A 27,922-nucleotide genomic window follows, 5' to 3' on the forward strand; every position below is an offset into this window, starting at 1 on the left:
ATCCATACATCCATACATCCATACATCCATACATCCATACATCCATACATCCATACATCCATACATCCATACATCCATACATCCATACATCCATAGGTATAACTGGCTTCTGAACTAACAAATGAACAACTTGTAGATATCGAATCCCTTCTCTTGACTGCTTGACTGCGTGAAAACCGCTGCAAGGCTATAATATGGTGTGATCTAACAGGTATGATACGTCGTGATAATTATCGTGTATTGTAGCGTAGTGTACTCCGTATTGCGGTTTGTAATTGGTGGTACAGTAGTCGGCGGCGAGGTCGCGCGCGCCAACTGTATCTACATGTACGTACGTCGACATAGGCATGGGCGTGCACATTCAGCCGCATGGCTATAGGCCTAGGTACTGTAGCACTTACTCTGTACGCCGTGGCATAAGAGTACAGTAAGCAGTATACCGTACCGTTTGTGTGCTATTATAGGGGGCGGCGTGGAACGATTACTATAATACGGTGTGACATGCCGTGGCATATGATATGATATAATACCTTGTGGTATGATATGAAACGTGCTGGCATGATGTACTGTAGTGTGTTGTAGTGGTACAGCAGTCGGCGGCGACATCGCACGCCAACTTGATCTACATACATAGACATGGACACAGCCATAGCTAGCCTGAAATCTCATGAGACCTGCTATGCTATGCCTATGCCACCTGCCCCTGCTTGCTATGGCCGGTCGGTTGTGTTACACAAGAAAACTCCTCAAGATCAAAGGTCAAGATTTGTCGCAAACTGGCTCCAGTCGATTGTGAGACTTCAGGTAGGTCAGTCAGGCCATTCTTCATCCAACTTCCCTCAAGGTTTCTCCCTTCCTTCCTATCAGACATTATCCAGCAGGGTAAGATGCTTTGGTTCTCTGGGCGGGAGCCGATTCGTGTGCTGGCAGCTCCTGCGTCGATATTAGAGGGCAGATATCGTGGTCATCTTCCTTCATGATAATGTCGGCGTCCCTTGTACTTCATCACTGGCCAGCGTGATAATCAGTTCACCTAGGTGCTCCTCTCGAGAGCCAGCCTCCTCCGCTCTATACTTGCGCCTAGCATCGCCACCATCCGCGCATCGTAGCTTTCCAACGCTCGCATAGACCATCAACGCCCGAGCTATGCCTTGACCACCGAGAACATGGTCGTGAATTCTAAGAACGGGTAGTAAAGGAGAGTAAGAACAGGAAAGGATCGTCATCATTTCGATTGTTGCTGAAATGGGGAAAGCGAGGTGGAAGTCGAGAGGTCGAGTCTAAATCGTAGTGTGGAGTCGTAAGTATGGGTGGTGGAGGTTCCAGCGAAGGTGGCCAGCAATATCGACTTGGGTTGAAGGCCTCGAGAATCAGCTAGTACAGAAGACCGAACGCAACATGCGTGCGTGGTTGCGTAAAGAACGACGTGGTTGAAGCACAGCATGTCACTAGGCCATGGTCGATTGCTTGGAATCTCGATCCGGATTCCGCACCTGGGATCAAAGTTAGTCATGTTCCAACGGCATTTTCGCTCAACATACCTGCAATATCCTTCTTGTAAAGTCCCTCTCATCAGCAATGCTGCCAATGCTCTGTCGGGCATGTGAGTAGATGGATGGGTCGAGTCGTTGGTCAGTCGAGGACTTGTCCGACGCCGCGGTGCCGATGAAGGAGCTCACAGCCGCATTACGACGGTGCTCTTCTTCGATCTCGCGATTTCGCTTGTGTCTCAAGTACAGCAGAACGCCGCCTACGATGCCGGCAAGACCAACAACACCGACGACAACTCCCACCGCAATGGCGACCTTGTTAGAGCCACCGGACTGCTTATCTTGGTTGGCAAGAGCTGCTGCAGACTGAGTTACCACGACCGTCTGACCAGGCTGAGTTACAACCGCGGGCTGAGTGCTGGTTGAGCCAGAACCCGCGGTACCTTGGGGCGAAGATGAGCTGGTACTCGATGTGCTGTTGGGGGCTGTCTCGACGTCTCCAGTCAATCCGGTCAGATAGACCTGCCAGTACCCAATCCCACCGCAGGTTGATAACCCGTAGCCAGCGCACACGGTGTTGCATTTATCTCCATCAACCTCTTGGTCCAAAGCAGGTATTTCATCGCCACAATAGCAGGTCGAGCCTCCTGTGATGGCCATGACAGGCTTGTTCAGTTCCGTACATTGTGTCTGGCAGTATCCTGAACTTTGAAAGTCGTAATTTCCTTGAACTGTCAGAGGGTCGGGGTGGTTGTAGCAGCCCAATGTTGTAATGGCCTTGGGTGCACCCGTCGCAGTGGATCCTGAATCGTCCTGTGCAGCCACCGGCGAGGCAAGAAGAGCGACAGCGGAAGTCAGGGCGACGGCGCGTAGTATCGACCTAGTCATTTTTTGGATGTGATGTTTGCTTCCTCGAAACAAGTAGAAAGTCAGGTAAAAGTCAAGTCTCGACAAAGGCGCGACTTGGAATTCGTTTGAGGATCAAGTGAGTGACGGTAGCCGATCTCAGATCTGCTGATGAAGATTTCAGTCAAGAAGTTGACGAGGAATGTTGTGCACTGTTCTGTCAGGTCAGGCGTGTGACAGTTCGTGTAACCATTCGACCTTGGATGCGCCTTTTGCAGGTTGTTTGTGGTGCTCCTTTGTTGTCCCTCACAGCAGTGACCCGCACTGCTATTTTCCGCCTGCTCTTTTGTTCACCTTTCACAGCCAGACCCCGGATTATACATAGAGGGTTGGAAGGAAGTCCCTGAGTTCTGGTCTGGATACGTTTGGAAAGGTCGAGTGATGTGTTGGCTAGGGAATGCAGCTCGTGTTTCAGACCTGATACACAGACGCCCCTGAGTTCTGGACCGAAGCAGCAATGATGGCTTAACGAGTGTGAGAAGGTAGCCTTGGCTGAGACGTGACCCCAAATGTCGACTTGTCGAGAAATCAATGCGTTGTCTATGTGTAGGTGCCTCGATGGCGATGTGGTGAAAGTTGTTGCTGGTGACGGGCAAAGGAATGTGTGGTGAGAAGGAACTGGAAGAAGTCACAAGACTGTGGGATGGGAAGCTGCGTGAAGGGAGCACGGCCGCAGGAGACGCTAGGCACCCGGCTTGTTGTTACAATTGGTCCGTGAACGTGTGCGCAAGGATAAAGTGTCTTGAGAATCGTGCTTGGTGGGGCCTCAAAATGACAACGCGACAGCTGAGTTTTGGTGGCAGAAGCTCCGCTCGGAAATTGCCTGTCAAACGCCCATGATCGAATTGGGGAGGAGACCCAAAACCGCCAAGCGCTTTCAGGCCTAGAGGCGGTTTTAAGCGTTCTTCTTGTTCTTTTAGCCAGGCACAGTCTCGGCCCACCTTCTCTGCCACAAGCAATCTGCTCTTTATCGGCCGCCGACGCCTATCTTCGCAATTCACGCAAGTGGACTGAAGCCTCAATGCTTAATGCTATTTTTGACTCAGGTCAATATCGGTTACACAGGGTGAAGGGACCAGGGAATGGCTACTGTGTACACAGTATTACTTGTGCACCAGCTCGTTGCACGGACTCATGATTCTATCGTGGCCACTGACGCAGGGATGGACTGCGAACCTCTGCCGTTGCTCTGGGTAAAAGCTCTTTCCGCCATGTTCCTAGGATCAGCGTCCTGCCGAGGCTCCAAATGCACCGTTCCTGCATTGGTGCCCCAGGACCTTGCATGACATCCCGCGCCCTGATTTGCTCGTATGTGGGTCAAGTCCACACTCTGATACACCCGGCTTGGAGGGCTGCTTGGTGGCTTACCCAATGGTGCCGAGGGCTTTTGGCTAGAAGCACAGCGAGACAGGTCGTTTGCTTCACAATTTTTGCACAGCAAGAGCACCCGACAATTCGCGGCGTCTGCTGTCATTGCGTCCGATTCAGCATTGCCCCCGATCGGGACGGAATTCTGACGCCTTGGTGTGGACCTGGGATCCTGGCTCCCTGGTCGGATGGCGTTCTGTGGCTGCGAGGCAGTGCATGCAGGCTGATTTCTCTGCCTCCTTTGTACCGAAGACCGCATGTGCATCTTCGAGATATGTGAGCCAGACATGTGCACATCAGAATCAGCCTGCCTGGGTAGATTGCAGCATTTCCGATGATACTCCGTACATATCAATTTGATCAGGAAGAAGCTCCCAAGAAGATGGTGCTAGCATACCCTTCCAGTACCAGCTTCGTGTCTTTACTGTGTCGTAAGAGTTCTGCTTGAAACAGCATCACATCTTGTCCGAGGGCCCAAAGTACTGTCTAAGTAGCAAAAGGTATAATTCTGAGCACCCTGCTGGTCCAGTTGCGGAAGAAGTATACAGTGCTGCGTACTGCCTAACGTACGTACTGCTTATTGTCCGCAGTAATCGCTAGGAAATCCTTACTGAGACATCGCTCTTGGGTCTGACCCGCACCATCCTTTTGTGGCGAGATCTCATGGGCATTATTCTTTCCTTCAAGCCCTTACTGGGACTATTTATCTCGAAGGTCCACCACTTCAAACTCCATTCCTTTCGCCTCCACCACGTGTCCCGGCCGAAGCGCGTCGGTGTAGATATTGTCCGCGTCATGGGGATGAAATAATCCGGGCCGCTCGCAGCTGAGGATCGCTTTCTTGCCAGGAGGATCTGTCAGCCGATACGCTCCCCAATCGCCACCATGTGTAGTGTCGCCCTTGCTGGGTGCGCAGACGATGGCGATGCTCTCCGCCAGCATTACCTGATACCCAGCATGAGTATGCAGGTCTCTGCTGCTCATGAAACAGGTTTGAGTCGGGTGGGTGTGAATCCAACCAAGAATCATGAGGTCCTCCGAATCCACATAATCAAAAAGCTGCGACTCATTGGTCATTTCGCACGTATCCGAGGTAGCCGTTTGCGATGGAATGATGAGCCTACTGATGAAGAAGGCATTGGCAATGAGAGTGCCCGCCAAGAACCCGCATGTTTCCAAGTTGGCCAGCGTGTTCTTGTACGCCAATCGCAAGAATGTCATCCGCAATGTGGGTGGGAGGAAGATGGTACGCAGTGGCGTGCCATTTTCCAGGTACGCTGCTGGAGCAAAGATGTGTGAAGGCTCAGGTGTCTGTATCCTCGTAGTTGTTGGCTCTGGTACTTTTTCGGGCCGACGCGGAAGTGCACCAGCACTGCTACTCGGTTTCGGAGGCAACGCCGGCGGAACACCAGCAACATCCCTCTGAGCTCCGAGAGGCGAAGTATGAAATCCTTGTGCCTGCTGCGCTTGATGAGCAGGAATGCTCGGGTAGTTATACGTGGCAGGCCTCGCTGGTGACTGCACATCAGCACCATCCCGAGCACTAAACGAAGTCCTCCCCTCAACTCGAGCCCGAATTTCCTGCAGTCTCTGAGACAGGTCATCCCCGTCGTGGCCCAAGGCCTGGCCAGCTTTCCGATTCGCAGCTCTCCTAGAGATTTCTTTCTGGGCTATCTGGACAGCGAGCTCTTTGTTTTCGTGTGCTTGAAGTCTTCGGATTCTTTGTTCGGGTGCCGGTTGGGGACTTTGAGGTTCATCTGTATGCTGGTATCGGGTCTGTGCAGTTCTTCTTGCCTCTCGTTCTTTGATGAGCTTGACATAGCGCTCGTACCTCTCGTTGATCCGAGGCTTCAGCAAGTCGAGGACTTTAAAGTTTTGGTTCACCTCCCTCTCGGCTTGTTTCAGCAGCAGCTTGTTTGTTTTGTCTCTGGCCTGCGGGTGGGCCGGCAACTGAGAAAGAATCAAATGTGCGTGGCGGAAGAGCAGGAGATACGTTGTCTCTTCGTCGCCTTCGCGAATATACACCTGTGCCTGCGCAACAAGTCAGTGCCGAGTGTAAGACTTGTGAGACCTGTGCTGCCCACCTCTTGTAGCATTGCTTGGGCGGACCGGAGCCAGTATCGTAAAGGTATCTGGGCGTCATATTCGTAGTCCTGTGCCGCTTTTGTGATCTGCAGGACGTTTCGAGGAGGGTGAAGCGAGCCCATGTTCACTTGAAGAGACATCACGTTCGCGGCATCAATCAGCTAGACTTTGAGGGATCCATGCGGGGGAAGACGTTGACCATGACACGGCCAGATCGACGATTGAGCTCCCCCGGCAAGCAAACCGTGAGCAGAGACGAACCTCTTTGACCGCCGAAGAGCAGGCACGCGAAGCTGCGCAAGTCGAATAGTTGAGTGACACCTGCATGGTGAGAGGCTTGGGTGAGTGCGACTTGATGCGACGGAAGCCGCAATTCAGGCGCCGCTCAATTCACCACCCCCACCTACACGAGGAAAGTCTTCCGAGGGGGAAGGTCTCCCGAGCTGCATCATGCAAACGCCAGTTTGCCGTGGAGATTCTATGCTCACTATCGCGTGTGCACCCGAACTCTTGCCCAGCATTTTGAGACCCGATGATCCATAAAGCCAGAACGACTCCTCGCTCAGCAGAAAACATGAGATCTCTACATCATGGATTCGTTGAATAGCGGCTGCCTAACCTGAGCACCATCGCGTATGACTGTGCCCATGACACTCGGTCCTCGACGTGCTCGCACCACTTACTCGGGCACAATAGCTCCCATACTCCTCCAGAACTCGCACCTGTAGCCCCTGCCGGCCTCCCAGGTCCAAGCATCTACGAGGGCGATATCGTTGAGTAGGCCAGGACTACCAAACTCCGTGATGTTATGACCGATTTGCGTGATGTTCGCCGAGAAGGGTGTTCCTCCAGTCTGAAGTACCATATGGCATTAGCTATGGGGCCCGGGCATAGAAGAAGGATTGAACGTGTGCTTGCCAAGGCAAGTGGCAGTACTACTCACCTGGTTCAAATTGATCTGATATGGCGCATACATGCTAAATTGGGGCCAGTCGGTCACCGGGTTTGCCGTTGTTGAAGTTGACGAATTCGCGGCGGAAGCTCCGACGGCGACGTTGGATGGAATACTGGGGTTGTTCTTCGTGATGAAATTACCCCAGATTTGCCGGAATGCCAGGGCCAGGTCCGGCCCGATGTTTCGGGCGGCTGGACCGAAGTCTGACATTTCTGATATTAGTAACCAGAGGCACCACAACTTCTGAGGGGAAGGAGCCACGCACATCCGCTGACATCCGCACCATGCAAAGCCGGCGGGACCGAAAACTGGTATTTGTAGGATGTTCTTCCAAGGTCGTTATAGGCCATCACCATCCAATAAGAAGGGCACACGAAGGTCGTCTCGGCGTAGATGTTCTGCAGGCCAAGTCAGCCTCGGGCGCCCCGATCACACGCACTCGACGGACAACGCACATCTGCTCTTTGTTGCTGTCCCGTTCCGACCGAGCTTTGGTTCAGCGCTGACGCGCCAGACTCCCCAGACGTCCCATATAGAGGCGCGGCTGTATCCGTCGAGTCGTTCGAACTAGGATAGTATAGTAGGACTTTCGCGATGTCATCGTTTGTAAAAAGAGGAAATGTCAGTTGCAACCAAGCAACAAGGTCTTCCTCTGTGGTAACGTTCTGCGGAGTGAAGGATGGTCCTTCATTGGCATTGTTGCCAACCAGCGCGTTTAGTCCGTTCACCTTTCTGCGCAAGAGCTGCCGGCTGGGTAGATCTTGGATGAAGACGCCGTCGGTGCTGGTCCACGTGGTCAGTGAAAGAATCAGCGAGGGGCTGGAGAAGTGCTAACGTACACCGGCAGGAATGCCCACGTCCCATAGTTTCCGGATTGTGACATTGTGGCGCTGGCATTTATCAACGTGTCTGTATCCTTGCTTACCAAGCATTCGAAGATGGTCTGCGGCTGAGCACCATATGGGAGGCCAGGGGGACAGCCAGCTGCAGTTGCAAAGGCATAGTAAGCCTGGGAAGGAATCCAGTCTTTGTAGCCGTATTGCATGGGGAGGTAGGGCGATGCGGCGATAGTCTAGACCCAAATCTGGGGTAAGAGAAGGCCTTGACCAGATCCTGTCGGTGCAAAAACTCACGTTGACGAAAAGCGAAGTCCCCAAGCTCCCACCATACGCCATGTCCTGTAGCATGACCGAGCCGCCGCCTATGGAGATCAGCTAGGGAAAAGAGCGATTCTGGGCATATGGAGTAGTACCAGCGCTTTCGCCAGAGATGGTGACCTGAGAAGCATTGCCGCCAAAAAGGCTGATGTACGATTGTACCCATTGCAAAGCGAAATGCTACAGATGGTAAGCAAATGATGGCCAATATCTAGTGAGACTTCACCTGATCAAGGAGACCAGCATTAACTACCCCATATCGGAAGACTTCGTCTGAGGAAAGAAATCCTAGTGCAGCGAGCTGGGCGCGAATGAGAATGATGTCCACAACCAGTGACAAGGAGAGGAGGCCAAACCCGATATTGGATAGCAACTCCAATAAAACTGTTGTTGTTGGCGTTAATGATTGCGGAGAGGTCCTGTCGTCCGTTTCCGCCACCGTAGCCTCCTCCGTGTATCCAAACAAGGACCGGAAGGGAAGATGCGTTCGCAGGTGCATAGACGTTCAAGAACAGACAGTCCTCGTCCGCGCCAGTCTGATTGACCGAGTGGACAGAGTAAGAGGCATCAGGACCCTGCGGACATATTGGGGCGAATGAGCTAGCATTGATGGCCGAGGAACGATTCTGTTCTGGGGGCTGGGGCGCTTGCCATCGATTGGAGCCCGTTGGGGGTGCCGCAAAACGGATTCTGAGTATTCCGTCAGCTCTAACGTACAAGATGACTCGAAACCAGATGAGAACTTTTACCCTCTCCAAATATTCACTCCAGATGTACTATTGGAGGTGCCTTCATATATCTCATAGCCAAGATCAATACGCAAGGGAGATCCTGAACTGGCGCTCTGGCGAGCTTCCAATGCTTTCAAGTAGGGCCTGGGATTGTAGGCTTGGCCGGTCAAAGCTTCACAGGCCAACAAAACGAAAATGCTCTGAAAAAGAGTTCCGACAAGCATTGTGGCTTTGTCTTGAGGACTTCAGACGCATCCAAGAAATGCTTCGACGAAGCTCGACATCCTTACGCTGACTTCCCTCAGCTTTTCTAGACGCTACGGCGGGGTCCGCAAGGAGCCCGGTACCGACGCTGCCGTTATCGCTACTCCGAATCATCGTGGATACAGTGTAGAAATATGCCGTTTGCCCGAGTCTGTCGCCTTGAGAGAGGGGAAGGCGTCCAAAGCCTCTCCGGCAATTGAATCGACCTGTCATGTGAATGGCGCATGCATGCAGAGAGAATCTGGGGACGGGACTGGTAAGTAGCCAGTCGTGTGTTCGTCGGATCTACGTCACCAAGTCCGTCTTCCAACTTTGCCTACCTGCAGGTGTCAGGTTATTTAGCCTGTCCGGAGACCTAGAAAGGAGAGGGGTAGCATCGAAGTCCGCAGGTGCCGAGAAGCCGGTGCAGGCCGGTACACGGCTCGGACAGGGCACAGCCAATTTGTGTACAGGCTCAAGAAGACTGTTTGAGTCATGACGAGCAGTAGAAAGGAGCCTTTCGAAAGTGAGAAGGAAGTCCAAAAACGAAGTCAGCAACGAACAAAGATCGTTAAGAAGAACAAAGTAAGCGCCAAGGTTGAGCTTATGAAGCTTGCCACGTGCCTGCCTAATTATCTCCCATCTCGGCTCCTCGCCAGATCTGCCCAGCGGCCTCCACTTCGTTACCGATACCAACCATCATCACGTGGTTCCACGCGTGACCACATACTGACGCCAAGACAGTTACACCGTCCCCTCACCACCCTCGCCTCGCTCGCTTACAGACTGTACCCACGTCCAAGGTATGCCATGCTCACATTGTCGAGCTCGAATTATGCGAGATCTTCTCAATCTCCTAACACTGTAGCCGCCAGATGGCCGGAAGATGGACTCTGAACCCCTTTACCTTGAGTATGAATAACTAGGTAGGCTTCCAATATCCAGCGCACCTTATTAGGCTCGTGCTTAAAGCAGCTCATAAACACTTGTGTAGAGATATGCTTCCTCAACCCTGAGAAAAGTGGTGGTTATTGCCTTGCCTTCGTGACTCTATGGCTTTTTCAGTCCAATTCCTCAACCCTGGGCAACCCTTCCGCCATTGTCCGTACTCCACTTGGCCCTGGCTGACCATCATCATCCTCGTCGCTGTCAGCCTCGTCTCGGGGCATCTTCAGCCCCATCAAGCCCATGAGGTTTCCACCAGGTCCAGCTTTGCCAGCCTGGGCCTTGAGACTCTCTAGCAAATTTCTAGCCAGATCGATGTCTATCTCGTTGTCGATGTCGTCGTCTGACGAGAGTTCGTACTCTTCATCGGTAGCTGCGACTCGGTCTCCTCCCACTTGTGATTTCGAGTGTGCGATCGCCTTCTGCTTCCCAGTGGGCGTCTCAGAAGAGCCTAAATTCAGAGCGTCATGCCCTGTCAGCTCAGCTCCGATTTGCTTCATGAACGTCTGGATATTCTCGTCTTCCTCTTCGTCCTCTTCCACTTTCACCACGTTTGTTTCTTTTCCTTCAGGCATGGGACGCAATCCCGACCGTACCGCGGGATCCTCAGCACCGGGGCCTAATTTCCCCAGCATGATTTCCTGCATCACTTCGGGCGGTATCCCCATCATTTCTTGCATCATTTTGGTGAACTCGTCTTCGCCAAAACTGGCTTCTTTGTCCTCTCCTTCGTCGTCCTCATCAAGGTCGTCATCGTCATCGTCGAGATCGCTATCATCCAGGCCTGCGCCGCCCATACCAGCCTTATCATCGTTCAAAAACTCCTCAAACTGCTTCACGATCCTCTGGAGGTTTTCTTGTGCTGCCTTGTCACCAAAACTAGGCTTCTTGCCCTTCGTGTCAGATTGGCCCTTTCGACCTCCTAGCTCATTGTCCAGATCTTCGAAGTTGATATCTAGCCACTTTTCATCGTCTTCTCGCTCTTCCCATGTCTCAATTTCTTCGTCTAATGGCAAGGGTTCATCGCCGGATGCGATATCGTCAAGAACCAATTTCATCTCGCGTATCTCTGGTCGGTCTTGGTGATGAGAATCTGTGACCAACATTTCAAAGCCGCAGGTGACTTTCATACCCGTCTCAGCGGCGGCGTAGGCCTTTGTATCAGTTTTCAATGGCAGTTTGCCTGCGAAAACTGCGGGTGGTGGAAAATCCTGGGACTTGATCTGCGCATATGCCACGCGTGGGAATTTGACACTGACAGTAACAAAGTCCTGAGGGGGAAAAGCCATCGTGTCCTCGTTCTCCTTGCTTTGTAGCGGCTTGAGAAGCGGCTTGAGAGCGATCGGGTCTCTGAGATAGAAGGCTTCAACGGCCGGCGCAATGTACGCGGGCTTTTGATGAAGCAGATATGCAATCTTCCGGGGTACTGTGATCATGGCGTGGTGCGTATTCTGCGCGATCTGTGCCGGATAGTTTCGAGTTCTGAAAAAGGCCTCTTCCTCGATGCTGATCGAGTGCATTATTCTTCTGGGTTCCGACAAGATGATGCCGCGGGCCTGTTCGAGGGTCAATTTCTCTTCCGTCCGCTTCGAACTTCGTGCCGCAGCTGCTGGCTTGATGATCTTGAGCTGGCCATTGTTGATCCAGACGCGATTTTCTGCCACGTCCGGCTCGAGCCACGACGGCAGAGTGCCAGATGCCTCGATCAGCAAGAACTCGCCATCGCTGTCCGTGACTTTAACCCATAGATCGGGGAACTTGATGGTCAATTCACGCAACAACCAGACAATGACCCATTCATCTTCCACTGAGTCGCCATATTCTGTCTGTCCACGCAAAAAGCTCAGTCCTAAAGAGGGCGTTAGTCTATTCGCGACTGTCCTTGTCATAACGGTACAGACCTCACCATCCTCTTTTTGAAGCTCAAGCATGAACTTCTGCCGCTGCCAAATGTAGTCTCTCAGGTGTTGGCGTTGTAGCTCAGTGGCGTATTTTTGCACGTCTCGCAACCGTCCTCGTAGGTCAGAGTCGCCGCCCACGTCATATGATGGCGATATGATGTAGAGCGAGTATTCGATACAGTCGTCCGGTAAGGTAGGCCTCGGTATGGGGTGAAAAGTCGAGCGAAACCACGCAACATCTTCCTCGGTTGGCGGCATTGTGATGTTGGACGAGAGGTTGTTTGACGAACGGCAGGCGACGGAGGAGGAAATGAAATTGATTGAGGAGCGCGCAACACAGAGCCTTTTTGGTGGGTGCGGAGCCTCGGAAGATTCAGCCTTATTGATTCAGCCTTATCCGCCAGAGTGACGTAGGCCGGAGAAGCAGCTCACCAGGCCTTGTACGGTTTAGTGCATAAATGCTAGAACTGCCAAGCCTCGACTTGACCATTCCCCTTTCGACTAAACAACAACATTGAGCCTTCGAATGTCTCGTGTATTTGACTTGTGCAAGCTTGTGGTACAACAATATGTTTACGTGTTGGATTTGATATTGCTTGGTGCAGGTCCAACCTTTGAGTGTTTGCTACAGTATCTCGACTTTTCGTACACCATGGAGAACTACATCAATACACCGCACGCGACCGATGCCTCCCACGTTAGCGACCGCTTCGACCGTCTGGGCGATATGTCGCCGGAGAAGTCCTTCCACGTCCCCAATGGGAATCACGACTTGCTCAGCCAGATGAAGAACATCAAGAACCAAGGTGCCAGTCTCAAGACCCCGCGGCTTGGTCTGCGGGATCCTCTGCGCCTGGTGCCAAACGGCAATCCAGCTCGAGCTGAATTCACACCACTCATGCAGAGTGCTACCAAGAAGAATATGGCTCGCCGCCTTTCTAGCAGGAAGCCTAGTGCCACGCCTTCGTATCTCAGAGACGGTCGGACCCCGGGAGCGAGACTCAGTGACCTCTCGCATCTTGCCAGTGAACACACCACAAGCTCAGCAGGAAACGCACTGGACAACACCCCCATGCCTCAACAAATTAGCAGCAGTGCTCATAGTACGCCACTCGCTCAACTTCCCGGACGCGATGCGGCTGGGCTTGTTAATGACGGGAACATGATGACATTGCGAGAGCAGGAAAGCATTATCGACAAGATCGAAAAGGAAAACTTCGGCTTGAAGATGAAGATACACTTCCTGGAAGAGGCACTGTCCAAGCGAGGGACTGAATTCAACCACGCTGCGCTCAGAGAAAACACAGACTTGAAGGTCAACAAGATCACAATGCAGAGGGAGTTACACAAGTTCAAGAAACATATTGCTCAAGCTGAAAAAGACGCGGAAGTCTACCGATTACAACTTGAAGAATTCAAAGAACGAATCAGACGGAAGCAGGTGGACGAAAGCATTCGAATCGAGTTGGAAAGTCTACGCGCCGACGTTAAAGCGAAAGACAAACAGATCCAACAGTTGGAAAGCCAGAAAGATCGTGCCGAAGACCAAGAGCAATCGACCATCAAGAAGCTAAGGGATGAGATAGAGGATCTGCAGGCCGACCTTCGAGAGAAGGACCGAGCAATAGATGATCGGGAGGACCAAATTGATGCTTTCAAAGCAAAGGCCAGCAAGGAGTCCACTGCTGCTGCTGAGGTTGAAGAAGAGCTGGAATCGGCCAGGGAAGAAATTGAAGAGCTCAAGCAGAGCTTGGAGCGTGTAAAGTCCGAGGCGCAAGATGCAAAGGAGGCCCAGGAAGATGCATTGGACGGAAAGCGCAAGGCCGAGAAAGATTTGGACGAGCTTCGGGATGAGATGGCTAACAAGTCTTACACGACCAAAGGGTTAAGCAGACAGCTGGAGGGTAAGGCGAACAAGCTCGAGGACGATCTCCAAGAACTGCAGGAGCGACATGGTTTGCTCAAGGCCGAACTTTCCCAGAAATCGGAATCAGAGCGGCACCTGCGAGAAAGGGTACGGGACCTCGAACGAGAAGGGGCGTCCGACCACCGCAAATGGCAACAAGACCTCGAGCTATCACAGCAGCAACGCGACACCTTTGAACGAAAACTGATGAACATGACGAAACAGCTCGAGACTGTCCAACGGGAACTGCAAATCAAGAGCGACGAGAAGGATCTTCTTCAGACCCGCCATGATGCTCTGACCAAAGAGTCTGCCGACTTGCAGAAAGGTCTCGCCCAGTCCCGGAAAGCTATTCAAGAGCTCGAGAACGCTCTTGATGTTGAAAAACAGCGCGCTGCACAGAACGATGGTGCCCTTCGGTCACAGCACAAGCAAGAACTCGACCACCTGAACGAACAAATCGACCAACTGCACCGTGAGGTGAATTCAAAGGGACGCGACCACGCCGCCGACCTTGAAGAATGGGAGTCGCAGAAACGAACACTGGAAGCCGCCTCTCAGAGAGCCGAGGAGAGAGCCAGCGGTCTCCAACGCACCGTGGACAAGCTTCAAGAGTCGCAGGGAACGATGAATGGAAGGGAAATGAAACTGCAAGCTGCTCTTGAAAGCGAGAAGCAACGTCATCAGCAAGAGGAGAAGGTCCTGTCCAGGCAGATTGAGGAACTTCAGCAAGACCTTGCAAACAAGCGGACCGCATCTGACGAGAGCCGACTAGAGCTGAAAAATGCTAGGGAGGAACTGCGCATTTCGATCCGTGAACAAGCTGCCCTCAAAGAAAAGGTGGCCGAGCTGGAAGAGGAGATCGAAGTGCTGCAAGCAGATATCGAGCAGGAACACGAGTTCGCCGAGAAGCAGCAACAAAAGTATTCCAGCAATGCCGATGCCCAGATACAGAAGATGCGGCAAGAGAAGCTGTCGCTGCAAGAAGAGCTTTCGAGTCTCCGCAGCGAACTGCAGAACGCGCACATTGCTATGGAAATGCATGAAAAGGAGCGCGACGAATTGGAAGCGAGAGTTCAGGAGGCGCAACAGAAGTCCAATGATGACACATTTAATGTCGACCAGGAGAAGCGAGAGCTGAAGCGCCTGAAAGTCAAGCTCGAGAAAGACATTGCAAGACTAACCTCAGAACGTGACAGCCTGCAAGAGGCTAATCAGAACCTTGAGGATGAGATCAACGCCGAGCTTGAGCGTGCCAGCAGCGAAGAAAACCGGCTCCATACAGAAATCGACTCGCTTCGGAATCAAAAGGTCTCTAACTCCGAGACCAGGGACAGGGATCTGCTCGCTGCTAAGAATAAGGTCTCCCGTCTAGAGGCACGTATTGCAGAACTGGAGGGCTTGCTGGACAACCAATCCAAGGTGGTGACCTCGCCTGGTGCAGACATCTCTGGCCTTAAGCATGATTTATCTGAAGCGCGGGAAAAGGAAACGGCGGCAGCAAAACGAGAAACAGATTTGAAGGCAGCCAATCGAGATCTGAAGATGAGAGTCAACGACCTCGAGCGCGACCTGCACGAGGCTAGACTTGCACAATACAAATCGAAGTCACCTTCTGTCTCGCCACCGCCATCTCATTCGAAGGAATTGGTCAAGCTCAGGCAGGACCTCGTTGACGCGCAAGCAGAAGTCAAGGTGCTCAGCTCGGAGAATCGGGATATGAGGCGTTCCACTCGTCGAACTTCCGCAGGCGAGGAGGAGTTAGCGACATTGCAGGCACAGCTGAGGTCGCGAACTGCTGAAATTGGATCCTTGAGCACCAAGATAGCAGAGCAAAGCGACCTGGTGGAGGATCTACAAGAGCAACTGAACCGCCTTCATGACGGCAAGGATGAAAGGCAACGTGCCTCATCAGAACTCCGCAAGCGGGATAAGCAGATCAGCGACCTGAAAGCGCACATCAAGCGCTTGCAGGGGGAGCAGAAAGATGTCAACGATCTCTCCATGCGCCTCTCGACTCGTGACAGTGAAGCCTACGAAATGAAGCAACATCTCCGCCGCCTCCGAGAGGAGCGCAGTGTGGCCAACAAAAAGGCGGAAATGGTTGAGAACGAGCTTGAGGTCTTGCAAAGCAAGTACGAAGACATGCTCGAACAGCTCACCTCGGGCAAGTCAAGTAAAGACGAGGTTCGCGCCAAGGAGATGAAGGGTCTCATCAAGGAGATTATCTGGTTAAAAGCCAAGTGTCGTCGGGAAGAGCGATTGAGAAAAGATTTGGCATGGAGCAAAGCCCTGGTAGAGCAGAATGAGGCAATGAGGGTTGAATGGTATGTGTATAACAGGCGTATTCTGTGTCTGGACATTTTACTGACAACCTTTCCAGCAATCAGGTCGATCTTCGCATTCTCGGGGAGATGGGCGTGTCTCTTGATAAGCGGAAGTACGAGGTGAAGCTCAAGCCAGTGCAGAAATTCCGTGCTGGAGTGTTTATGGTCATTGCCGCCATTCGCATGAGCAATATGGAAGAGCAATGGCGAGAAGCGAGATTGCTAGGAGAAGAGTTGAAGCTGCTGAGGACGAGGCAAGCGAAGCCTCGAACCAGACTTCGTGCTTTGGTGGTCTGAGCGCCACACACGGTTTTGGATGAGGCACGGTCTTGGATATCATCATGTTTGGTCTAGACGTTGCGCTGGTCGAGTCTACAATCAGGATTAACGACGTTACGACTGGGATGCGGTAATCATCAGAATCAAGACGTTGAACTATTCTGTGCGTATCGGAGAAGGCCGTGTTTCTACCCTCGTTTCGTCATTGACACATCCTCCTTCCCCCTCTCGGATGGCTATATCGACGGCAGAAGTCAGACTTGAGCCGGAGGCCCGTAGAGTCTCTGCCGGTTTGTTGAAGTCGATATTACCTGATTGATTTTTCCGACGTTAGTTGTACCTCACGGTCGGCAGCTAGACTAATTTCGAGGACTCAAACGACGACACGCCGTACCATGGCGGGCAACCCAAACTACGACTCGACCGGCGTCGAGCACTACTCGATCCCAGACTTCCACTTCACCAACGGCACGACTTTGCACGACGTGCGCGTGGCGTACCGGTCCTTCAACGCCTCGTCGACAAAGGGCGCGGTGCTCATCCCCACATGCTACTCCGGCCTAATCAACACGACTTTGACATTCACGTCGCCCCCCTACGCCTCGCTCGCGCCCTACCACGTCATCGTCGTCGCGATGCTGGGCAACAGCGAGTCCGCCAGCCCGAGCAACAAGCCGTTCTTCCCTGGGCCGGGCGAGCTGCGGTACGAGGACGTCATCAGGGCACAGCACACTTTACTCACTTCCCACCTGGGTATCCCCCACCTCGAGGCCGTCGTCGGCTTCAGCATGGGCGGCCAGCAGGCGTACCATTGGGCCGTGCTGTACCCCGACTTCGTGAAGCGGGCCGTGGCGATCTGCTCGAGCGCGCGCACTTCTTTGCACAACTACGCGTTCCTCGAGGGTCCCATTGCCGCGCTGACGAGCTCGATCGACTACATCGCGTGGAAGGCCATGAAGGCCAAGGTCGCCAGTGGGGAGCCCGTGGGCGTGCACCTCAAGGAAGTGCTTCCCAAGACGGGGCTCAAGGCGTTCGCGCGCGCGTACGCGGCGTGGTTGACTTCGCCCGCGTGGTTCCGCGAGAGGCTGTTCACCACCATGGAGGGCAACCCGGGCAGTGTGGAGGCGTGGATGCGCATGCGCGAGGAAAGCGTGCTGATTTGGGACGCCGAGGACCTGCTCGTGCTTGCGCGCATGTGGCAGATGGGGGATGTCGGGGCGGTCGCTGCCACGTCAGAGTCAGTCACCACGCAGACGCAACTCGGCGGCAGAGTCCCCGACGACGGCGCGTTCGAGGCGGCCCTTCGTGGCATCCAGGCAAAGGTGCTGCTCATGCCGTGTCGGACGGACCAGTATTTCCCGCCCGAGGATTCAGAGGTCGAGATGAAGTTCCTGCAGCGTGGCACCCTGGCTGTCATTGAGAGCGTGTGGGGCCACGTTGCTGGTGGGGGGTTGAATCCTGCGGACACGGCCTTTATGAATGAGAGGATTGCCGACTTCATGCAGACGGGGTGAGGAAGAGGAAATGAGTGGAGGCGGGCCAAGGGTGTGCATGCTAAGGCAAGGATGTTTACCTACAGTAGTATGTACCCTGTAGGTGGCCTACGACATGGGAGATGGGACAACCAAGGTGAGTGACTGACTGACTGCTCGCCGGCCGCTTAGCTGGACAAATTACTCCCTACAGGCGTATGATTGGGCTTTGACAGCGCTATCATCGCTCGAGGCACTCGGTCTGGCCCCCAAGAATATGAGGCTGTGAGGGTATGAACTTTCAAAGTGAGAATACTTGCACGCTCTGTACTCCAGACGAGGACTCCATATGCATATATCGACACATTCCATTTCATGACGCTCAAACCAGCACGCCTTCCCGCATCGTCTCCAAGGTCTTCTTCCCAATCCCGCGCAGTCTGGCAAGATCGTCCCAGCTTTGCATCACGAATCCATCATCAGAGTCCCCCGTCTGTTCGTTGAGATACTCTACGATTCCCTCGGCACGCTTCGCACCCAACCCGTGGAGCGTCTTGATCTGTGCGACGTCCCGCGTGTTGACTATGTGGAGGAGATATTTTGTCCGTGGCGTGAGCGCGCCAACTACCCTCTCCGGGCCTTGTGAGCTGAGGGGATCGGGCGAGGATATTCTAGCTTTCCTCTTCTGCTGCTGCTTGATCGGCTTCTTGGTTCGTGAACGGTCGGTGGGCTTGTCTTCGTCCCCAGAATCATTATAGGTTGATTCACAGCCTTCGTCCTGGTAGCTCCCATCTTCATCGTCCGCTCGTGGGGCGTTTGCCTTGTCGACTGTTCTTGACATGGTCGGTATCTGCTCCGACTTCTCAGCAGAGTCGACATCTTCTCTTCTCTTCGCCGCCAATTTCTCCCGCAAGCGTTCGATCTTGCCCTTCAGCTTCTCGTTGTCCGGAAAGTACGGCCGGGCGAGTTCGTACATCTTCAAAGCACTGCCATCCTCGCCTCTGGCTTGATGTTGCTTGGCCATCAGCAGGTAGCTTAGACCCTCGGCTCTCTCGCCGTCCTGACCCTCCAGTCGTTTTTCGATGCTGTCTAGCCGCCGTTGAACTTCTTCGGAAACGGCTTTCAGCGGCTGAGGGTCGGGGGCATTCATGGCACGAGCGGCAAGCACTTCGGACACCTTCTTCTCAACCAGGGCTTCGATTGATGCTTTATCCATGCCCGCCGGCTGAGGTTCTGGAGCGCGCCGGATGAAACTTGGGGTTGGACGAGGCAGCTTTGCCGAACGACCGGATGCGAGGAATGCGGCATCTGCAGTGCGCTTCAAGGGCGACGACTTTTGAGGGACTGGTCGCGTGGTGGCCGGCTTGTTGCGGTCCGAGTAGACGGCAAAAGCTTTCTGCGGCTTCTCGTTCTTCGTGGCTGCATCACGGTTGGCGGCGAGGTTGACATTGATGCTGTTGGCCAGGGGTCGTAACGGTTGGCGCTGGATCGTAGGACCACCTACTGGGGCGACCGGTCTGGGTGGGCCTTTGAAAATGGGCTCATTCTCCACCTCCCTAACCTCAATCTTCTTTGTTCGGTGGGCAAAGTTGAGTGAGCTGAGGGTGTCAAGGTGGTATGCTTTGACGGGAGCCAAGTTGAGAATCATGACCGTGAATCCATTGTTCTGGCCCAGTGACAATATTCTAGTCATCTTCGACTCTCTATAGGGGATCCGCTGTTGCTTTTTGCTGATAGCTTCGACACACTGCGCAAGGACGAAAAGAGACTTGTTGATGCTGGCAGACTCGACCATTCTGTCCTTGCCATTGCCAGTTCTTCGATTATCCTCGGAGCCAGCAAGGTCGATGGCTGACGCGGTGCTTACTCGAGTCTCGGTCGGAGTCGTGATTGTGACTTTGACACACAGAATTGCATGCGACCGAGATGAGTGAGCATTGAGTTTTGTGGCGCCCGTACTTCGATTTGCGTTGGCTTTGTCGTAGAGCACCTCAAACTCCTTCAATGACGAGCACGGCACCTCAGTCAGGCCGACAACAACAGTCTTTCCGCCCTCCGCTTCCCTGATGGGCAGCCCAGTGGGTGTTCTCTTTTCCGGCGCCTCAAACAGGTCGAACACGCGGTCATTGTAGATCTCGTAGTAGCTCATCGACACATCCACGGTTGTTACTCCATCGCCGCTCTTTTCAAGTGCTCGACTCTTTCTGTAGATGCTACTGAGCAGTCTGGGTATCATGCCTCGGTCTGCAAGCGACTTGCCACCGCGCATGGTGTGTGTCTTTCCTGTTCCCGTAGAGCCATATGCAAAGATCGTGACATCGTATCCGAGAAAGAGGTGTTTGACAGTGGGAGCGACTGCACTACGGTGTTAGTACTGGAGCTTCGTGGCGGCAGAGCTCTACACACCTTCGGCATCATAGAGGACCTGTTGTGTGGCGTCTTGTTCGTAAACGCCGTTGAACTGGAAGCTGTACTCCTCGGCAAAGTTCTTCGGATTGGGGATCTTCACGACGGTGGCCTTTCCATCTGGGCCAGGCTGGCTAGTCACGATCTGGTCCTTTTCGATTTCCGAGTTGAGCAGAGGCCGGATGCGAGCGACGACTCGGACGCTCATCTTGACCGCGGTATGGCAGCGTGTCTATGGATGGAAAGCAATAGCTGGTTGTACGTCCGGTGCGCTAGACGCAACAGCTGAGAGTGTCGAGCACTGCTGCATCATGGCGGGGACACCCGGGGGGTGGTTCCGTTGCGACGGCAACGGCTTGGCATTCAGCCTCGTGTGCCTGTCCGACCAGTTACTCCGTGGGCGCTGCCACTCTTACGACCCTGTAAACGAGATGAAAACAATAAGGACTGCACTGTAGCTGGAACCTGTCAGCTGGCATCAAAGGACCACGAGCGGGGGAGGCCGTACCCCGCCGAGGCGGCAAACATTTCACTTCTCCGAGCGTTGGTGAGCATTGCTAATGCAAGCGCGAAAGCCACGACAAAGACCAGCAGAATTCCGATCTTGAGCCATCCGGATGCCCCGTTAGTACTTAAAGCGTACAAGATGATGATGGGAAGCACCAGAAGAATGGTGCTAGCGACAGAGACGACCGCCTTAACGAAGCTGTTGACTCGATTGTTGGACAGGTATTCCGTCGTGGATGCTCTGCTCCTCTGACGGTCTTCTCGCGTCATGAGAAGAAACTGGACAAGAATCAGCACTTAGTCCCGGCAGCAAAAGTGTCACCTCCCCTTCTCAATATTGCTGGCATCAGCCGTTTCATTGATTCCGCCGCAGTCCCGAGCCAGGCGTCCTCCTGTGTACCCAGAAGCAAGGAGTCGTCTTTTCGGTATATGAGCTTATTCTCTTGGTTCGCTAGAGGCTTCTTGTTCTTGCCTGGTCCGCATTCCTTGCCATTGTAGATAAAGTTGCCCAAGCTTGCCCGCTGCTTTGCGGTAGATTCGCGAATGGAAGAAATCTCATGTTCGCGAAGCAAAAGCTCGTCATACTTCTCCAGAGTCTTCTCGACGTCCTCGAGTATCTCCATCCTTTTCGTTGCATTGTTCTTCTGCTGCAAGAGGCCGCTAGGGTCGGGTGAGTTTGTCGTCTGGGTCGCAGTGCCTGGAAGAGCTTGCTGATTCGCTATGTTGTGACAACACGGACATGAGTGAGTGCCCACATTCGGCATGAGGTTGGCGGTCTTCTCGTTGTATCTTCTTGAGATCAGTCGATACAAAGCCTCCTTCTCTCCATTCTTTGCCTTCTCCTCATCATCTCGGTCAACGTCCTCCAGAGCCTGCTCCAAGGCATTCAACTTATCTTGCGTATGCAGCAGAAGACGATTCCGCAAGTAGCTGAAGCGGCGATAGATGCGCCCGTCTATGTCATCACTCATATACGCGGCCAGGCTTGGGTATCCGGCCGGGTAATCCTCAGCTACCAGCGACGTCAATAGGGTTAACCGAGTTAGAGCATCGAGCGAACAACCTACCGGACTTGCTATACCAGGGGTCCTGGTATCTAGATGTCGCTGCAGCCTTGTCCCTCCTGGAAAACAACAATCTGCCTCCAGTAGAAGGCTTGGTCGGCGTATCCCGCAGCATTTGCAGCTGCACAACCCGAGTGTAAGGCTGAGCCTCGGCCTCCAGCTGCAAAGTCCGAGTATGAGGCCCGACCTCGACCTGCTGCATAGTGCCGTCCACTGGAGGCATCGAAACCGCCACAGTGGACTTTGTAGGCTCGGGAGATGGTGCATTATGTTGAAGAGATGGCATACTTGTACCTGTTGACAACGAAGGCATCTACTTCGTCTGTGATCCCGCCAGGTCGGCAGGTGAAATCATCCCCTGAATGAATCCAGGGAGTTGCTCCTTCCTTGGCAGGAGCGTCGGCTACACCGTCGAAATGACTCTGGGCTTGTTCCTGTTGACCAAGAGCACGTGGCTTGCCACGCCCGCCAAATATGATGGAGGATGTAATACAGCACAGTAGCAGTAATGAAAGGCACCTCTGTAGGGCGATAGGCATATTGAGCCCGAATCCTTGTCAGGCGCCTATCGATGTGCATGGGGGCGCCTAAGACATCTCGGCTTCCCGCCCGGAACCATGCCATCTTGGTAAAGGCGCACAGAACCCTGGGCAGTTGTCGTGGTAGTGATCCCTCAAGACAACAATGGTAAACCAGAAAGTCGATACCATCACACATTTGCTTCTCACCCACAACTGCTGTCTTCAGCCATGGACAGTTTCCACGCTTTCGATATCGCTGCCACTGGCGCCCCTGGTCTGGCCAAACGGCAACAAGGAATTCTTGCCATTCCAACAACTTACCTTGGACTCAACTCAGGGCCGTCGCCGGGCATTCTCGTAGCCATCGTGGTGGGAGCCATCGCTGGGTTTCTACTCATTATCTCCGCAATCTATGCAATTGCCACGTTTGGAGGCGGGGCGTTCAACAGAAAGACTACCGTGGTCGAGGAGGACGTTGTGCACCACAGGGCCAGTTCTAGCGGGAGACGACATAGTCGCAGAGGCTACCAGGACGACGTCTATGTGGAGAGGAGGACTTCCAGACGGCCGGCATCGTCGAGGATCGTCCGTGAAACGAGTCGTGGTGATGTTGAGGGCGAGGTATGTGGCCACGGCATGCCATTTCACCGACTACGCTGACGTTTGTGCCGCAGGACATATCAATTCCAGGATGAGAAGCACGACGCGCAGCGAGTTTAACAATTGATGGAGATTTCTATGTGGGCGCGGGTGATATTGTTGGAACAGAGACGGGCACGATTTCTCAGGACACCGAGTACAGAGCGCACCGCATCGTGGGCTGCACGGCACGGCTCTCTGACTTCCTTCGCGCTGTAGACACGCGGGCAGCAGATGAGGTTCATGCCGAGATATGCCCTCACTCAGCCATCTGTACACACTGTATCTATATGTTTTCTTCTCTGGCGCATGCGTATGTTTGTTTACCCACGCCGTCCTGCTGTGTACCTAGACCCTCGAACCCTGGCGCTCTTCTGCCCTGCTGCTGACGCTGCGGGGTGGCTGCCCGTTGCCCAAGCCACCGGATCTTCCGGCCACACGGCGGGTCAATGTCCACATGCATCATATTCGGTAATGTAATTTCAAACACCAACACGATGCCCGCGTCGTGGCCGGTTCCCATTGATTGACCGCCCGACCTGGACACCACACACCACGTCCACACCTTGCAGCTCGGGTACCTGCACCTGCACCTGCACCTGACCTCACTTCTTCCTGCAGCCCAACTCGACGTGTCGCGATATCGATGCTACAGCATTCCCGGTATACCCAACTACGTATTGTACCTGGACTCGGCATGCGAATGCGACTGCGGTTCATGGACGACAAGGTATAACAGACATCAATCACGACTCGAAGCCACTCCACTACAGTCGACCAAATCTTAGTACCGGCGTCTCGCCTCCAAAACAGGGAGCTCTATACTCTATACCCTACTCCTCCTGCGGACGAACAAACCGGCTCTCAAGCGCACCGCCTCGCACGCATCGCAACACCGCGCAAGTCGCGCCCCCGCCTGCCTACACACAGCCAACCATGGCTACTACAGAGGTCATCGTCCGCGAGTCGCGGCGACGGTACATCTGGCCCGAAGTGCAGCTCAACCTCTGGATCTTCATCGTCCTCGCCGGCTCGTCCACCGTCCTAGGCATCAACGCATGGTTCATCGCCGTGCAGGATCAAATGCGCCTCGGAATTCCTTGGTATGTGTGTATAGAAGAGAGGAGGGGAGGGGAGGGGAGAGGAGACGTTTTGGCGCCCCGACGCCGCGGTGCATGCCGTGCAATGTAGCAGGGCCGAGCCTACAACACTTGAACCTCTTTCTTCCTACCCTGTGCCACTCCATGCACGGACCATTAGAACTAACAGTGACTCCTCAGGATCTTCACCTTCGCCGTCATCACCGGCGGCCTGACCGTCCTCTTCCTGATCATCATCCTCATCCTCGCGGCCCGCCGCATGCTCATCCCCGGCATCATCCTGCTCGGCTCGTTTGTGTTATTCGTGCTGTGGGTGACCACGCTGATCGAGACGGCCGTCCAGCTGTACGGCGACGGCAACGTCAACGGCAACTGCAACAACTACGTCAACAACCAGGAGTTCCGGGGCGTGAGCATCGAGACCCTCGCCTGGCTGACGCAGAGCAACATCTGCAGTTGTTGGAAGGCGAGCTTTGCGTGGAGCATCATCCTTGCGGTCCTGTTCTTGTGGATGATGATCCTGAGTTGGCAGGTGCAGAATTACGACGATTGAGTGGCCCAGGCGTGCGGGATAAAAAGTACATCGATTGTTGTGGTCGTTAGGGACGTGCGTGCGTGCGTGCCTGGCGAGACTACTGCAGGGCCATGCTGCGCTACGCGCTACTCGCTATATTTTACTATACTACACTGTATGACTCAGCCGCTTGGGTCATGTTGTGTTTTGCTATGTCGTGTGTGATGCATAAAATGGGTCCTTTTTTCGGGATTTGGATCATTTGGTAGGCTGGCCGGGTGTTTGGTTGTTGGTTGTTTGGTTTGTCGACGATACACATGCGCGCATATATCAATGTCCCGTACGGACATCCTTTATATATACGGACTGCGGAGTTATTTGTCGCTTCCACTAGGTCTCTTGCACATAGAAAGGCTGTATTTGTGGATGGATGGATGCGGCGAAATGGAAGGGTGCAGCGTGTACTCCGTACGCAGTTGTTCATGTTGGGTGCGTACAGTATTTGACGGTTGACGGGACTGATGACTTTCGACGTGATGATCATTCTCTATCGTGCCGAGTGATACAACAGGCGGCATAATAAGCTTGAGAGAAACATGCGAGACTGCCATGTGGTCTATGACCATGCAATCCTGCCTCCAGTATTAGGAATACCAAGGGATACTGTCGCTTGCCCTGCCGGCAGTCAATGTGATAGACTCGTTCTACTTACAGGACTTGTACGTTTTGCTACTTGTAGTGGACTTGTACTTCCCCAACATGCCGTGTCGGTATGGATGCCTCTAATCCATGGTCTCGCTTCAGTAAGGGACGAGTGGGCGGGTATGCTCTTGTCGATTGTTCTCGATTCGTTCTCATCACAAAGGTGAGTCCCTTGTCGGAAATCTTATGTCACCTATCATTGCTATTAGCATCGCGGCCGCCACTGCTGGTGAGAGGTTAGGAAAGGGAGCCGGGTGGGGCGCAGAGGATATATTCAGCCGTAATTGAGGCTATCAATTCGTGGTCCTTCAGTTAGGTCGATGAGTGGTATCAAGCCGCTGATTGCGGACGAAACCTCCGAGGTGCGGAACCAAAAGTTGCCAGTGTCTTACATGTCGCTGAAATGCGTTATCAATGATTCTGCGTAAAATGACGTTGCTCAGGGGTGTTCCGATCATGATATCACTGTAGACTTTTCCCGAGAGAAGCGCCGCAGCCTGTCAGTGTCAAGGGTGTGTTCAGAGACTTGAACCGACGCCCACTGCAGCAAGTGACTGGACCTTGAATGGTGAAGTGATGTTTCGCCCGCTTTACGAGACTGAATCCAAGTAGCCGAATGCGTTTGGTCCTCAACCCATTGTCCTTCGCTCAAAGGCAGAGGACAACGGTGCTATCGGGAGATGCGTGATCTCAATTTTAGCAGTATCCATAGCCACGTCGCCTTGGAAGTATGTTACCCACTCCGTTGATCCCAACACCAGTGCCAACACACCATGAACAAGAGGTCGTGGTACCAGGAGAAGTGACCAGGTCCCGATTCCATGTCGCGACCTATTGAGTTCCTCATCGATCCAGTAAACGCCCGGCCCGTCACCTCTGTTCACCGATGCTGATACAACCTGCGATGGCACGAGAGAAGCCACGAAAGAACGTCCGAGCAGAACATCTCCGATACCAACGCATATCGATGCTTACGGTGGTCTGCTCATACAGCCGACTTCTGGTATTGCCGTTGTCCGTAAGCCGAGCTTTCCGATTGGCGGCAGCGAGCTCGACTTCTCCCTCGGTCGAGGACAGATCGCCACGGATGGCCTCTGTGATGGAGAGATGGCTGCAGAGCGGGCTCCGAAAGTATGGTGAAAACAGCCTCAAGCAGGAGGAAGAAACCTCTTGCTCGAGGTATGTCTTTCAGTCGATAGCTGATGAATAGTTCTCTGTAACCAATCGGCCGAAGCTCCTGTCGAGGGCCGTCAGTTGGAAGTCAGACAGAAGCGATATTCGGGACACACCAGAAACAGCAGCTCCACTTCAAGCAGACTCGTTATTCACACCTCTATGAGTTTATGCAAGACCACCCACCAAGATGTTCACCATAGACTTCACCAACAGCACATCGATGTCACCGGCTTGCACCTTGATGATTGCTATAGGCACCTTCATCGTCTGCATCCCAGCCGGACATATCATCCCCTGCAAAATCAACACCAGCGATATCCTCATGATGGTCACCTGCGTCATAGTCGCCCGTACCGGCAGCTGTGCAGTCTACACCGCGATCTTCAGCACCATCGGAGGGGTCCGAACTGATGATCGAGTCGCTGTAATATGGCTGAGGGCAGACGAAACGAGCCTGAGACCACCTCCGATTTGGCACATACACTCGAGGGGCACCAGCGAGGATGCGGCGCGGGTTGTTGGTATTGACCTCGGGATGATAGCCGGAGTCAAAATCCGTCTGCTGCATCCTTCAACACTCCACTGTGAGGTTGATCTCGTCCACAACCTTCTGTAGCCGGTTGGTGATGGCGGTGTGCTCTAGGCCTGTGACACCATTGAGCCATGACTCGAGGAAGTGCGTGAAGAATTGGAGTGCTCGCTGGAACAGACAACGCAGACAAGCCCAGGTCTGGTACTTCTGTGCAAGCACCTGGTCCAACTCGGTCAAGCACTCCCAGTGATACCACGTAATTGAGCATGTTAGATCCTCGCACTGGACTGAACCCGACCATCCTTTCACGTCGCCTCTGGGGCATAAACACCACCTCTTGACATCCTCGAAGGGCCTCTGAGGAGTTCTACGCTCTGCCTTGCCTTCTTGCAAGACATGATGGAGCCAGACTAAACCAGCCATCCAGATTTGGTCATGAGGTTCTTGGAAGGCAGTGGGAACAGGTTCTTTTGCGAGCTGCGACAGGTTAGGAAGCATCGGCTCAATGTCGGGCGGCGGTGAAGGGTGCTTCTTGACTTTCTTCTTCGGAGCAGCGGCGAGGAACGTGCGGATGTCGAAGTCCGCGGGTAGCGTGCCAGGCTCGATTTGCATGAGAAAGGACAGGACCTCGTCTGCAGGAGCTTCATCATACGAGGACTCGGAGGTGGAGCCGGTGGATTTCGGTTCTCGAGAATTGGTGGTCTTAGGGGTCTGCCGAGCTGCAGCAAGGCGCTGGCGGCGGGTACGTGGTCGAGGGCGTTCAGAACCTGAAATATCTTTGGACGGGACGCGGTTGTTACGCCTGCTTGGTTGATAGGTGTTGTCCTTGAGTTCGTCGAGTCGATCGCGTTTACCCCTGCTATCCAGGTCACCCGAAGCTGCCGAGGCCTGGCCAAATCGATCGGGAACTCGTGATTGTCTCTTTGGACGTCCAGTCCCGTCCTTGTTGTCCTCTTTGCCGACTCGTGCGAGGCGCTCACGAAGTCCGGGCGGCAT

At 53.6% G+C, this 27,922-nt stretch overlaps 11 protein-coding genes across 11 annotated transcripts; 4 read left to right on the forward strand and 7 right to left on the reverse strand.

The window, feature by feature from the left end:
• Positions 1 to 1,532: 1,532 nt before the first annotated feature.
• On the reverse strand, positions 1,533 to 2,378 carry A1O7_04339 (uncharacterized protein; the record flags this gene model as incomplete). The annotated part of the gene is made up of 1 exon (XM_007758350.1): positions 1,533 to 2,378. One exon carries the CDS (start codon positions 2,376 to 2,378, stop codon positions 1,533 to 1,535), a length of 846 nt encoding a protein of 281 aa, XP_007756540.1.
• Positions 2,379 to 4,463: 2,085 nt separating this feature from the next.
• A1O7_04340 (uncharacterized protein) lies at positions 4,464 to 5,971 on the reverse strand (the record flags this gene model as incomplete). The annotated part of the gene is made up of 2 exons (XM_007758351.1): positions 4,464 to 5,795; positions 5,849 to 5,971. 2 exons carry the CDS (start codon positions 5,969 to 5,971, stop codon positions 4,464 to 4,466), a joined length of 1,455 nt encoding a protein of 484 aa, XP_007756541.1.
• A 557-nt stretch (positions 5,972 to 6,528) lies between these two features.
• On the reverse strand, positions 6,529 to 8,916 carry A1O7_04341 (carboxylesterase 2; the record flags this gene model as incomplete). The annotated part of the gene is made up of 10 exons (XM_007758352.1): positions 6,529 to 6,702; positions 6,793 to 7,007; positions 7,070 to 7,202; positions 7,260 to 7,587; positions 7,644 to 7,876; positions 7,938 to 8,005; positions 8,057 to 8,141; positions 8,188 to 8,262; positions 8,318 to 8,651; positions 8,711 to 8,916. 10 exons carry the CDS (start codon positions 8,914 to 8,916, stop codon positions 6,529 to 6,531), a joined length of 1,851 nt encoding a protein of 616 aa, XP_007756542.1.
• A 1,080-nt stretch (positions 8,917 to 9,996) lies between these two features.
• Positions 9,997 to 12,039, reverse strand: A1O7_04342 (uncharacterized protein; the record flags this gene model as incomplete). The annotated part of the gene is made up of 2 exons (XM_007758353.1): positions 9,997 to 11,729; positions 11,787 to 12,039. The coding sequence occupies 2 exons, from the start codon at positions 12,037 to 12,039 to the stop codon at positions 9,997 to 9,999; spliced, it is 1,986 nt and encodes a 661-aa protein (XP_007756543.1).
• Positions 12,040 to 12,433: 394 nt separating this feature from the next.
• On the forward strand, positions 12,434 to 16,311 carry A1O7_04343 (uncharacterized protein; the record flags this gene model as incomplete). The annotated part of the gene is made up of 2 exons (XM_007758354.1): positions 12,434 to 16,014; positions 16,071 to 16,311. 2 exons carry the CDS (start codon positions 12,434 to 12,436, stop codon positions 16,309 to 16,311), a joined length of 3,822 nt encoding a protein of 1,273 aa, XP_007756544.1.
• A 377-nt stretch (positions 16,312 to 16,688) lies between these two features.
• On the forward strand, positions 16,689 to 17,807 carry A1O7_04344 (uncharacterized protein; the record flags this gene model as incomplete). The annotated part of the gene is made up of 1 exon (XM_007758355.1): positions 16,689 to 17,807. One exon carries the CDS (start codon positions 16,689 to 16,691, stop codon positions 17,805 to 17,807), a length of 1,119 nt encoding a protein of 372 aa, XP_007756545.1.
• A 340-nt stretch (positions 17,808 to 18,147) lies between these two features.
• A1O7_04345 (uncharacterized protein) lies at positions 18,148 to 20,379 on the reverse strand (the record flags this gene model as incomplete). Its single annotated transcript, XM_007758356.1, has 2 exons — positions 18,148 to 20,120; positions 20,172 to 20,379. The coding sequence occupies 2 exons, from the start codon at positions 20,377 to 20,379 to the stop codon at positions 18,148 to 18,150; spliced, it is 2,181 nt and encodes a 726-aa protein (XP_007756546.1).
• A 589-nt stretch (positions 20,380 to 20,968) lies between these two features.
• Positions 20,969 to 21,944, reverse strand: A1O7_04346 (uncharacterized protein; the record flags this gene model as incomplete). Its single annotated transcript, XM_007758357.1, has 2 exons — positions 20,969 to 21,690; positions 21,746 to 21,944. 2 exons carry the CDS (start codon positions 21,942 to 21,944, stop codon positions 20,969 to 20,971), a joined length of 921 nt encoding a protein of 306 aa, XP_007756547.1.
• Positions 21,945 to 22,491: 547 nt separating this feature from the next.
• A1O7_04347 (uncharacterized protein) lies at positions 22,492 to 22,958 on the forward strand (the record flags this gene model as incomplete). Its single annotated transcript, XM_007758358.1, has 2 exons — positions 22,492 to 22,884; positions 22,938 to 22,958. 2 exons carry the CDS (start codon positions 22,492 to 22,494, stop codon positions 22,956 to 22,958), a joined length of 414 nt encoding a protein of 137 aa, XP_007756548.1.
• Positions 22,959 to 23,838: 880 nt separating this feature from the next.
• Positions 23,839 to 24,555, forward strand: A1O7_04348 (uncharacterized protein; the record flags this gene model as incomplete). Its single annotated transcript, XM_007758359.1, has 2 exons — positions 23,839 to 24,005; positions 24,183 to 24,555. The coding sequence occupies 2 exons, from the start codon at positions 23,839 to 23,841 to the stop codon at positions 24,553 to 24,555; spliced, it is 540 nt and encodes a 179-aa protein (XP_007756549.1).
• A 2,410-nt stretch (positions 24,556 to 26,965) lies between these two features.
• Positions 26,966 to 27,922, reverse strand: A1O7_04349 (uncharacterized protein; the record flags this gene model as incomplete). The annotated part of the gene is made up of 1 exon (XM_007758360.1): positions 26,966 to 27,922. The coding sequence occupies one exon, from the start codon at positions 27,920 to 27,922 to the stop codon at positions 26,966 to 26,968; it is 957 nt and encodes a 318-aa protein (XP_007756550.1).

This window comes from Cladophialophora yegresii (genome assembly GCF_000585515.1).
Source record: "Cladophialophora yegresii CBS 114405 chromosome Unknown aczIN-supercont1.3, whole genome shotgun sequence".
NCBI lineage: Eukaryota > Fungi > Ascomycota > Eurotiomycetes > Chaetothyriales > Herpotrichiellaceae > Cladophialophora > Cladophialophora yegresii.